General features: G+C 48.5%; 1 protein-coding gene across 1 annotated transcript in view; it reads left to right on the top strand.

The window, feature by feature from the left end:
- The first annotated feature begins 221 nt into the window (after positions 1-221).
- The window catches only part of trub1 (TruB pseudouridine (psi) synthase family member 1), a 70,326-nt gene continuing 57,526 nt past the window's right edge, over positions 222-13,021 (top strand). Inside the window, exons 1-2 of the mRNA XM_072479457.1 lie at positions 222-412; positions 8,682-8,777. Of these exons, the coding sequence (XP_072335558.1) occupies positions 280-412; positions 8,682-8,777 (229 nt within the window). The 5' untranslated portion in view covers positions 222-279. The remainder of the gene's footprint in view (positions 413-8,681; positions 8,778-13,021) is intronic.

Consider the following 13,021-nt stretch of genomic DNA (forward strand, 5'->3'; position numbering starts at 1 on the left):
ATGAATTCCCAATCACAGTGCTATCTGGCTATTTGAATTCTCCAATCACAAGGCGCAGTGTTGGCTGTGCTGAATTCTCCAATCACAGAGCGCAGTGCTGGCTGTGCTGAATTCTCCAATTACAGAGCGCAGTGCTGGCTGTGTGTCTGAATTCTCCAATCACAGGGCGCAGTGCTGGCTGTGCCCGAGTTCTCCGGAAGGCGGACTACAAGTCCCAGAATGCACAGGGAGCCGAGGCTGGCACCTGGCCGGGGCGCTGAAGGGGATTGAGCAATCAACATGGCGGCCGGATCGGGATCCATCGCTCTGGCTGAGAAACTGCAGAGTCTCAATGGTCTCTTTGCTATTCACAAAAAGAAAGGCCCCACTTCAGCCGATGTGCTGAATATCTTGAAAACTAAGCTGTTGAAAGGTACGCACGCGTTTTACAGCTCGTGTTTGCGTCAAGCAGCTCGTTTTAAGAGTTTTGCATCATTTCTGCCATCTAACGTGTATTTAATATTGGTGTCCAAAAGAACATTTCTTTGAAATCTAACAAGGGGTAAAATCCATATTGAGAAGGGGAGAGTGGAAAGACTGCAATCCCCATGTTACTTCATTTTGTGAGTTGGCATAGCTGGGTGATGATATTTGCATAGTTTCTCATCTGGTATGTGAGCAGTAACTTTAAAAAATACATTTATGGAGGGTATGGGCAATGCTGGCTGGACCAGTATTTAGTGCCCATCCCTGACTCCCCTTGAACTGAGTGTCCACACTGCTGTGGATTTGGAGTCACATGTCGGCCAGACCAAGTAAGGGTGGCAGATTTCCTTCCCGAAAGGACGTTTCAGAACCCTTCCTCTTCTCTTGTGGTTTCCCCAACCCCCACCCCAGGTTGCGCAGTCCTTTGGTTCTGCCATCTTTTTTTTCCCTGCCTTACTCCTCGTTGCTGGCCTCGAACAGGTTTTGGAACAGGCTGACGAACCGCCTCCAAATATCCAGGAAGCCTTTATCTGACCCTTGGATGGCGTACTTAATCTTCTCCAGGTGGAGAAATTCCAAGAGGTCAGCGAGCCAGTCTGCAGCTTTGGGTGGTGCTGCTGATCGCCAGCCGAGCAGGATTCTTCGGTGTGCGATTAGGGAAGCGAAAGCAAGGGCGTTGGCCCGCTTCCCCACAACCTTGGACATTGCCTCTGAGAAGGCTGTCCAGAACCCAGCAAGCTTGGGGCAAGCCCAAAATATGTGGGTGTGGTTGATCGGGCCCCTCTGGCAGCGCTCACGTTTGTCCTCCACCTCCGGGAAGAACCTGCTCATTCGGGTTCTGGTCAGGTGTACACTGTGCACCACTTTGAGCTACATTAGGCTTAGCCTTGAGGAGGTGGAGCTCACCCTGCTCAGTGCTTCGCTCCAAAGCCCCCATCCTACCTCTGTCCCCAGTTCGTCCTCCCATTTTTGTCTGGTCCCGTCCAGTGGTGTTCGGGCTCTGTCCAGTAAGGGAGGCTTTTTTAATAGGTTCAGTTCCTGTCTATTTTGAAAACTGTTGTCGATCTGGTGTAGGGGGTGCTGCATCATTGATGAGTTTTTAAATTCATTATTGTGGTATACTAGATTTGTAAACTACTGATCACTAGTAGCAAATAAACTATGGGTATGATTCAACTAATTGGGTACAAAGTCCCATAGTGAGTATGTTTAGCCGCATGTTTCCCGATGCTCACAGTGCCGAGAAACGCATGCCTATACAACACTACTCGCGATGTATAAGGGGCCTCAGAGGAGGATACGTGGCCGAGGCAGCACTTAGCCCCATTTTGTGTAATCGTGCCCTGATATCCGAGGACCCCGAAGCGCAAAAAAGTGCCACCTTAGCAGTGGCACCCTCCAGTGTCGCCTGGTCACCATGACCATGCCACACTGGCACCCAGGTGGCACTGCCAAGGTGCCCAGTAGACATCAACAGCACCAAGGCGTTGGCCCTCTTCCCCATGTGTAGTTTTGGCTGCTCCGATACCCCGAAGAGTGCCATTATTGGTCCCCGTTTGTGGAAACCAGTGTTGAACGTCAGTCTCCGAGGCGAAGGGGATGAATCCCAACGCCTCAGGTATCTCGGGAATCAGCATATTAGAGGGAGACTAGCTGTCTCGCTCTAACATGCAAATTTGCCAAAAAATTATCCCGCCCATTTGCATGCCGCGAGGCGTTGAGCGCGTGCAGATCCTGGGAGCTTTTACTGGCCACGCTGCGCCGTGGCGAGCTGCTTTTCATCGGGTGCAGCTTGGCCATTGGACCGCATTCTATATAATGCTGTGACGCTGAGCCAGTCAAGTTGGGAAGATTCCAGATTGGACCCTAATCAGTTCGGTCGTCTGATTTCGAATGAGTTGCTGGCCTCAAACCTTGGTTAAAATTGGCCAAAGTCTTGATGAACGGACATCGCGCGACAATCACCAGGCAGGAATGTTCCCTTCCAGTCGGGGAACACTAAAGCAATCAAGGGCATTCAGCCTCTGATCTCCGGGTAAGCGTTCTCCAAGGCGGCCTTCAGGACCCGCGACAACGCAGAATCGCCGAGCAGAAACTTATAGCCAAGTTCCGCACACATGAGTGCGGCCTCAACCGGGACCTGGGATTCATGTCGCATTACATTCATTCCCCCACCACCTGGCCTGCGAAATACTACCAACTGTCCTGGCTTGACACAATTCACACCTCTTTAACCTGAGGTTACCCCATCTCTGGATCTGTAAAGATTTAATCACCTGCTAATGCTCGCATTTCAAGCATTGTCTGGCAGCTTTGAATTTGTCTATATATTTGTTTCCGGAACAGACCTCTTCGTTCACCTGAGGAAGGAGCAGCGCTCCGAAAGCTAGTGACATCGAAACAAACCTGTTGGACTTTAACCTGGTGTTGTAAGACTTTGTACTGTGCTCACCCCAGTCCAACACCGGCATCTCCACATCAAGTCTTGATCAGCATAGTAGCTTCGATTTCATAAAATCTAAATGACAGAATGGTAGCAGATGCAGAGGTTTTGTACCTCTGGGAGGAAATAAGAGTGTGACCAGGACAATTTGGAGAATTGTGGCGTTGGATCAAACGATCATAACTTCAAAAGAATTATGAGCCTGATTAGGCCCTTTGTCCCCTCAAGCCTGCAATTCACTCAATTTATTCCTGGATCACATGAAAAATGTTTGAGCGGGTTGGGCCTAGACCCATTGGAGTTTAGAAGAATGAGAGGTGATCTTATTGAAATACGTAAGATCCAGATGGATCTTAATAGAACATACAGTGCAGAAGGAGGCCATTCGGCCTGTCGAATCTGCACCAACCCACTTAAGGTCACACTTACACCCTATCCAATCCCTCCTAACCTTTTTGGACACTAACGGCAATTTATCATGGCCAATCCACCTGACCTCCACGTCTTTGGACTGTGGGAGGAAACTGGAGCACCCGGAGGAAACCCACGCAGACACGTGACCCAGCGGGGAATCGAACCTGGGACCCTGGTGTTGTGAAGGCACAGTGCTAGCCACTTGTGCTACCGTGCTGTCCGCAGCTAACAGGGTGGTTACTGGGGTAATTAATCCTATTGTGTGGGAGATTAGGGGAGCACAGTTTAAAAATAAGAGCTCTCCGGACTGAGATGAGGAGACATTCTTTTTCTGAGAGGGTCAGTAGTCTGTGGATTTCTGTTGGCCGGAATGCGATGGAGGCTGGGTCAATTTATTCGAGGCTGAGTTGAGTAGGTTTTTGAAAGTCAATAGAGTTGAGGGTTATGGACGGCAGACAGGAAAGTGGAATAAAAAAGCACGAATGCTGGTTAAATGCATCAGGTCTGGCAGCATCTGTGGAAAGAAACAGATTTCACGTTTTAACCTTTTGGATCTAAACAATCCTTCTACAGAGCCCAAAGTGGAGATGAAATCACAACCACATCAGCCACGATCTTATCGAATGTTGATGGAACAGGGTCAAAGAGCCAAATGGCCCAGCCCTGCTCCCAAACCCTACGTTCCTGCTCCCAAACCCTACATTCCTGCTCCGTCATTTAGTAAGATTGTGGCTGACATGATTGTGGGATTCAGGAGGCAAAGAACTTGCATTTATAATTCTCTTCATGACCATGGGACATTAAATGTTTCACAATCAGTGGAGTACTTTGAAGTGTCGTAATTGTAATATAGGCAACCTCGGCAGCTAGTATGTTCACAGCACAGTTCCGCAAAGAGCAATGAACTATATGTCATTTTTAATAATGCAGGTTGAACGCAGTTAGCATCAGAGGGGAAGTTCTTTTATTCTGACCAGTACTTATCTTTCAACGGCTATGACTAAAAGACCATCCAGTCAGTTATCTCTGTTCATCCTGAGACCTTGCTATATACAAGTAGGTTGCTATATTTCTCTATGTTGCCTCAGTTGGCTGTAAAATGTTTTAGGACATTACGAAAGGTGCTATACAAGTGCACGTTTTTATCTTTAACGTTCACATTACATATAAGCTGGAGGCTAGAAATGCAAAGAGAAGGTGCAAATAAAATTGCTCCTCAAGTATTATACTAGTTTCGGTATTCAAAGTGAAGATAGATCATTTGGGCATTATTTCAGCTGTGAATTGTTTGTTATGTGGGAATGGGGAGAAATTGGAGAATCTTGTTGTTTGAAAGGAGGTGATGAAGAGGTAACTGTAAAGAGTATAAAATATTGTTTGGCATATGAAAATTCAATCTGGAGTAGTCGGAATAATTTGAAGCACTGGAATCAGGGAGATTTAACTGGTGAAAGGACATTTTAGGGCAGATGTCAAGAAGAACTTAGTGATTGACACTTGAAATGTTCGGCTAGCGAAGGTGAAACCCTTAGATTCATTCAATTTCCAGTTCAATGATACAATAGGGAGCTACGTGTTTCCTGTATTGATTGAAAGGCCTATGTCTGTATTTTGTGGAAGTGCATTATGTGCATGTCAACAAGACAAGATCAAACTTGGCGCTGATACACTCTCAATTGGCTTCTTTACACAAGCATTGCTGATATTGTATCTAACGGATTGGAAATCAGAGTGAATGTGAAGCTATTGCTTGATCATAATTGCAAGAACCTGCTCTCTGATTTCAGAGCAAAATGGTCACATCTTGGCCTGGAAATGAAATGACTTTTCCTATTAAACACACACTATCCTTAACGCTTCAATGTTGGGAAGTGTTGTTCCACCTTATTCCAAATCAGACCTTTACTGGCACATCTAGTATGGATTTAAGTGATTGTATGATTTCTTCAGACAATACAAATAGTATGTAGGTCACGATTGATTTCTTTTTAAAAAGCTGTTCGTCTGTGTAGTACTTAAAGGTGTTGTATTTATATTTGATATCACTATTTCTTGGGTAAATGTCATCAAAAGTGATACATTTACTAAGGACCTTGTAAGCTATAGAGTAGTAACTGGTGGCACAGTGGTTAGCACTGATGCCTCAGCACCCAGGACCTGGGTTCAATTCCAACCTTGGTTGACTTTCTGTGTGGAGTTTGCACATTTCTTCCCATGTCTGCGTGGGTTTCCTCCGGGTGCTCCGGTTTCCTCCCACAGTCCAAAGATGTGCAGATTAGGTGGATTGGCCATGTTAAATTGTCCCTTAATGTCCAAAAGGTTAGGTGGGGTTACTGAGTTGCAGGGATAGGGTGGAGGCGTGGGCCTAGGCAGTGTACTCTATCAGAGGGTCGGTGGAGAATCGATGGGCTGAATGGCCTCCTTCTGCACTGCAGTGATTCTACGCACTGATGATCGAGATTAGCAGAATTGACAATCAACAGACAAATTCAGCGCTATGTTCAGACCTGGGATCATCAATTATAACCAGACGTACTTTTATTTTATAATGTTGGCCAGCCACCTCTGCTTTATAATGTTTACAAACATTTGAGCTGGAAATGTTCAGTTTCCTGGCTGAATAATTGCAACCAATTGACCTCATAGTGAACAAATAATCAGGACTGGAAAAGTTGTAGAATGGGATTTTCCGAAGCGCAAAGTTCATTGTCAGTAATGCCTGTGTCCAATAATTTTACATTCAAAGAACAATGAACAATACAGCACAGGAACAGGCCCTTCGGCCCTCCGAGCCTGCGTCGACCACGTGTCCCATCTCGACCAACCGCCTGTATCCTTCTATACCCCGTCTGTTCATGTGCCTATCCAGAAAAGTCTTAAAGGTTGCTAATGTATCTGCATCAACCACCTCACTTGACAGTGCATTCCAGGCCACCACCACTCTCTGTAAAAACATTAAAAAAAAGACTTTCTCCCCTCACCTTGAACTTGTGCCCCCTTGTAATTGTCATTTCCACCCTGGGAAAAGGCCTTCAACTGTTCACTCTATCTATACCCCTAATAATTTTATAAATGTCTATCAGGTTGACCCACAGCCTCCGTCTCTCTAGGGAGAACAATCCCAGTTTACTCAATCTCTCCTCATAGCTAATACCCTCCATACCAGGCAAAATCCTGGTAAACCTTTTCTGTACTCTCTCCAAAGCCTCCAAGTCCTTCTGGTAGTACAGTGACCAGAATTGGACACAGATTCCAAATGTGGCCTAACCAACGTTCTGTATAACTGTAACATAATTTTCGAACTTTGTACTCGATACCCCGCCCTATGAAGACAAGCATGCCATATGCTTTCTTTACCACCATTTCCACCTGTGCTGCCACTTTTAAGGATCTGTGGATCTGCACGCCTAGATCTCACTCTGTCTCTATGTTCCTGATGTTTCTGCCATTTTATAGCTCCCACCTGAATTGGATCTACCAAAATGCATCATCTCGCATTTGTCCTGTTTAAATTCCATCTGCCATTTCTCTGCCCAATTTTGCAGCCTATCTATATCCTGTTGTATTCTCTGACAATCTTCATCACTATCCACAACTCCTGCAATCTTAGTGTCATCTGCAAACTTGCTAATCAGACCCGCTACGTTTTCTTCCAAGTCATTTCTATATATTACAAAGAGCAGAGGTCCTAGTGCTGATCCCTGAGGAACACCACTAGTTACAGACCTCCATTCAGAAAAACACCCTTCCACTGCTACCCTCTGTCTTCTGTGGCCAAGCCAGTTCTGAATCCATTCAGCTAATTCACCCCTGACCCCATGTGATTTAATCTTTTGTGCCAGCCTGCCATGAGGGACCTTACTAAAGTCCATGTAGACAACATCCACAGCCGTTCCCTTGTCAATCATTTTTGTCACCTCCTCAAAAAATTCAATTAAATTAGTGAGACATGACCTCCCTCGTACAAATCCATGCTATCTGTCGCTAATCAGACAAATGTGCAAGATCCTATCTCTGAGAATGTTTTCCAATAATTTCACTATCACTGACATCAGGCTCACTGGTCTATAATTACCCGGATTATCCTTGCAATCCTTCTTAAATAACCGTACAATATTGGCTATCCTCCAACCCTCTGGAATCTCACCTGCGGCCAATTCATTCAGGAATGGAATATTATAGCTTGATTGGGAACAATGACATGTATTTAATGGCATCTTTTAAAGTAGAAGACACCCAATGATCTTTACAGAGATGTAATCAGACTCAGCTGGGTGTAATGAGACTAAAAAAGCGAGAGTTGGTTATCAAAATCTTGGTTTTGGGTCAGTTTTAAGAAAGGTAGCAAGAGAACTGGGTATTGTCAGCATACAAATGGAGTCTAATCCCATATCTTCAGATTGAGTCACTAAGGAGCAGCACGTAATCAAAGAAGAAGGGGGGGGCGAGGGCAGGTTTTTGGGAGATTTATGTAGGAGCAGGAAGAGAAACCATTACTGCTGATGTTCTGGCTATGATTGAATACGTTAAGAGTGGAACCAAGTGTGGGGAGTTGGACTGAGTTAGGCAAGAGGCACAGGGTGTTGGAGGAAGATAGTTGACAATGCCAAAGGGTGTAGAGAGGAAAAGGAGGTATTCCACACCAGAGAGCCATACTTCGCACAAAGGAAGATGGTTATGGTTCTTTGAGGCAGATCATTTCACTCCCAGGTCATTGCTGCAGGAGTTCCTCAGAGTAGAGTCCTAGGCCCAATCATCTTTAGTTGCTTCATCAATGAGTTTTTCTCCAACATAAAGTCAGAAGTGGGGATTTTCGCTGATGATTGCACAGCATGTCGTCCTCAGAAAATGAAGCAGTCCATGCTCGCTTGCAACAAAACCTGGACTAGATTCAGACTTTAGCTGATAAATGGCAAATAGCATTCCGCCACACAAATGCCAGGCAATGAACATCTCCAAGGTGGACAAGATACAGTGCAGCAACTTGCCAAGGCTCTTTTGACAGCACCTTTCAATCTGGTGATGGATGGCTAAATAATTGATGAAATAAGTAGGCTGTAGAAAACCCGTATCCTATACATCTCCAAGACTATTTTTTTTTCAATGCTCATTCTCGGGATATTGAGATGATGAAGGTCAGGACGTTGAGATGATGATGGTCGGGACGTTGAGATGTTGATGGTAGGCTTTCTCCAAAGATGCAGCCAAGCATGCGTGGCAGCAAGTCCATTCTAACAAATGGGTAGAACAAAACACTATTGTGGTATTTTCAAAATATTTTAAAAAGATGTACAATAAATCTTAAAACGCCACAGTATCATAATGTGTAGCCTGACGTTTTAGTTTTACTGCTCAACAGAGGCTGGCATCAAGCAACATCCAAAGAAGAGAAAGAGACAAGCTCTCAAGCTGGGACACGGAGGAACCCTTGACAGTGCAGCGTCAGGAGTGCTTGGTAAGAAGTACTTTGTAGCAATGGATAAACATTTAGCTATTTATATTTGATTTCTTGGGCACTGTTTGTCAGTGTCCACTGTCTTCTTCCGGTACCAGGAGTTGAACATTACGAGAGAGGACAGTAATTTGCGGTCAACATGTGTTTACTTTGCTTTTCAGCATTTTAACCAATTTTAAAAAAAAATAATTTTTATTAAAGGTTTTCATAAAATATCAATAACAAAATGAAAAAGGAACCCAACAGGGTTAAGTACAAAACACAGTCCCGAAAAGCAACCCTCCATACCCCCCTCCCCCCTGCACATAGATAATAAATTAACATTAACACCCCGACTTAATACAGCAAGTATATACACCCCCTCAGACCTTCCAGTGTAAATAACAAAAACAAAAAATAAAGTAACCCCACCGCCGAAAGAACCCTTGTACAGACTCTCTCAAGGCGAATTTCACTCTCTCCAACTTAATAAGTTGATCCAGGATTCCACGCTTGGGGGTCTCGCATCCTTCCACTGAAGAAGAATCCTTCGCCGGGCTACCAGGGACGCAAAGGCCAAAATTCCGGCCTCTTTCGCCTCCTGCACTCCCGGCTCCTCTGCCACCCCAAATATTGCGAGCCCCCAGCCCGGTTTGACCCTGGATCCTACCACCCTCGACACCGTCCTCGCTACGCCCTTCCAAAATTCTTCCAGCGCTGGGCATGCCCAGAACATATGGGTGTGATTTGCTAGGCTCCCTGAGCACCTAACACACCTGTCCTCACCCCCAAAAAAACGTCTCATCCTTGTCCCGGTCATGTGTGCCCTGTGCAGCACCTTAAACTGTATGAGGCTGAGCCTCGCGCACAATGAAGAAGAGTTCACCCTCCCCAGGGCATCTGCCCACGTCCCTTCCTCAATTTCCCCTCCCAACTCCTCCTCCCACTTACGTTTTACCTCCACCACCGAGGCCTCCTCCTCCTCCTGCATCACCTGGTAAGTTTCCGAGATCTTCCGCACTCCCACCAACCCCTCCGAGAGCAGCCAGTCCTGTACTGTGTGTGGCCATAGCCGCGGGAATTCCACCACCTGTCGTCTGGCAAACGCCCTTACCTGTAATTACCTGAAGGTGTTCCCCGGGGGGGAGCCCATACTTCTCCTCCAGCTCACCCAAGCTCGCAAACTTCCCGTCCACAAACAGGTCCCCCAACATTCGTATCCCTGCCCTGTGCCACCCCGAAAACCCTCCACCTGTTCTTCCTGGGGCGAACCGGTGGTTCCCCTGTAATGGGGTCCATGCCGAGGCCCCAACTTTCCCCCTATGCCGCCTCCACTGCCCCCAAATTTTGAGGGCCACCACCACCACCGGGCTCGTGGTATACCTTCTTGGAGGGAGCGGCAGCGGCGCCGTTGCCAGTACCCACACAAGACGCCGTCTCCAGCCTCTTCCATGCATCCCCCTCTATCACCCACTTGCGTACCATCATCGCATTGGCGGCCCAGTAGTAGCCACCGAGGTTGGGCAGCGCCAGTCCCCCCCCTATCTCTACTCCGCTCCAGGAACACCCTTCTCACCCTCGGAGTCCCTCCCGCCCACACAAACCCCATTATACTCCTGTTAACCTGCCTGAAAAAAGCCTTTGGGATACACACGGGGAGGCACTGGAACAGGAACAAAAACCTTGGGAGCACCGTCATTTTGATTGACTGCACCCTACCCGCCAAGGACAGCGGCAACGCGTTCCACCTCTTGAACTCCTCCTCCATTTGCTCCACCAGCCTTGTAAAATTAAGCCTATGCAGGGCCCCCCAGCTCCTGGCCACCTGGACTCCCAAATACCTGAAGCTCCTCTCCGCCTTTTTTAGTGGGAGCTCGCCAATCCCCCTCTCCTGGTCCCCTGGATGAACTACGAACAACTCGCTCTTCCCCATGTTGAGCTTGTACCCCGAAAAGTCCCCGAATTCCCTAAGAATCCTCATTACCTCCGGCATTCCTCCCACCGGGTCCGCCACATACAGCAGCAGGTCGTCCGCATAAAGTGACACCCTATGCTCCTCCCCACCACGCACCAACCCCCTCCAGTTCCTTGACTCCCTCAGTGCCATAGCCAGGGGTTCAATCGCCAGTGCCTCGTCCCTCGGTGCAACCGAAAGTACTCGGACCTCCTCCTGTTTGTGACCACACTCGCCATCGGGACCTCATACAACAGCCTAACCCACCTGACAAATCCCTCCCCAAACCCAAACCTCTTCAGCACCTTCCACAGGTACCCCCACTCTACCCTATCGAAGGCTTTCTCAGCGTCCATCGCCACCACTATCTCCGCCTCCCCCTCCCTCGCTGGCATCATGATAACGTTCAAAAGCCTCCGCACATTCGCATTCAACTGCCTTCACAAACCCCGCCTGGTCTTCATGGATGATCTGCGGCCCTCAATCCTCGTGGCTAAGACCTTCGCCAGCACCTTGGCATCTACATTCAGCAAGGAAATCAGTCTGTAAGACCCACACTGCAGGGGATCCTTGTCCCGCTTCAGGATCAAGGAAATCAGTGCCTGGGACATCGTCGGGGGCAAACCCCCCCCTCCCTTGCCTCATTGAAGGTCCTAACTAACAGTGGGCCCAACAGGTCCATATATTTTTAATAAAATTCAACCGGGAAACCGTCCGGCCCCGGTACCTTCCCCGCGTGCATGCTTCCTATCCCATTGATCAGCTCCTCCAGCCCAATCGGGGCCCCCAATCCCGCCACCAGTCTCTCTTCCACCTTTGGAAACCTCAATTGGTCTAGGAATTGGTCCATCCCTCCCTCCCTCCCTCCTCCCGTGGGGGCTCGGATCGGTACAATTCCTCGTAGAAGTTCCTGAAGACCCCATTGGTGCCAACTCCACTCCGCACCCCATTCCCTCCCCTGTCCTTAACTCCCCCGATCTCCCTAGCTGCGTCCCGCTTCCGAAGCTGATGCGCCAGCATCCGGCTTGCCTTTTCCCCATACTCGTAAGTCGCCCCCTGGGCCTTCCTCCACTGCATCTCCGCCTTCCTGGTGGTCACCAGGTCAAATTCGGCCTGGAGGCTACGCCTCTTCCTCGGGCTCCTCCGCATACCTCCTGTCTACCCTCACCATCTCCCCCACCAGCCTCTCCCTCTCACCCCACTCCCTCCGCTCCTTGTGGGCCCTAATGGAGATCAGCTCTCCCCTCACCACCGCCTTCAGTGCCTCCCATACCATCCCCACTCGGACCTCCCCGTTGTCGTTGGTCTCCAAGTACCTCTCTTTACTTCCTCGGACCTGCTCGCTCACCTCCTCGTCTGCCAACAGCCCCACCTCCAAGCGCCACAGCGGCGCTGGCCCCATCTCCAAGTCCACCCAATGCGGGGCGTGGTCCGAAATGGCTATTGCCGAATACTCAGTATCCTCTACTCTCGCTATCAGCTCCCTACTCAAAATGAAAAAGTCGATTCGGGAATAAGCCTTATGGACATTTGAGAAGAATGAAAATTCCCTAGCCCCCGGCCTTGCAAATCTCCAAGGGTCCACCCCTCCCATCTGGTCCATAAACCCCCTCAGCACTCTAGCCGCCGCCGGCTTCCTACCCGTCCTAGACCTGGAGCGATCCAGTGCCGGATCCAGCACCGTGTTAAAGTCTCCCCCCATTATCAGGCCCCCCACTTCCAAGTCTGGGATCCGACCCAACATACGCCGCATAAAACCCGCATCGTTCCAGTTCGGGGCATGCACATAGATTATCATAGAATTTACAGTGCAGAAGGAGGCCATTCGGCCCGTCGAGTCTGTACCGGCTCTTGGAAAGAGCACCCTACCCAAGGTCAACCCTTCCGCCCTATCCCCATAACCCAGCAACCCTACTAAGGGCAATTTATCATGGCCAATCCATCTAACCTGCACATCTTTTGGATTGTGGGAGGAAACCGGAGCACCCGGAGGAAAGCCACGCACACACGGGGAGGATGTGCAGACTCCGCACAGACAGTGACCCAAGCCGGAATCGAACCTGGGACCCTGGAGCTGTGAAGCAATTGTGCTATCCACAATGCTACCGTGCTGCCACATTGACCAGTACCACCCTCTCTCCCTGCAACTTACCACTTACCATTATGTACCTACCACCATTATCTACCACAATGCTCGACGCCTCAAACGACACCTTTCCCACCAAGATCGCCACCCTTCGATTTTTGGCATCCAGCCCCGAGTGAAACACCTGACCTATCCACCCTTTCTTCAATCTTACCTGGTCTGCCA

Source organism: Scyliorhinus torazame, chromosome 16 (assembly GCF_047496885.1).
Source record: "Scyliorhinus torazame isolate Kashiwa2021f chromosome 16, sScyTor2.1, whole genome shotgun sequence".
Lineage (NCBI taxonomy): Eukaryota > Metazoa > Chordata > Chondrichthyes > Carcharhiniformes > Scyliorhinidae > Scyliorhinus > Scyliorhinus torazame.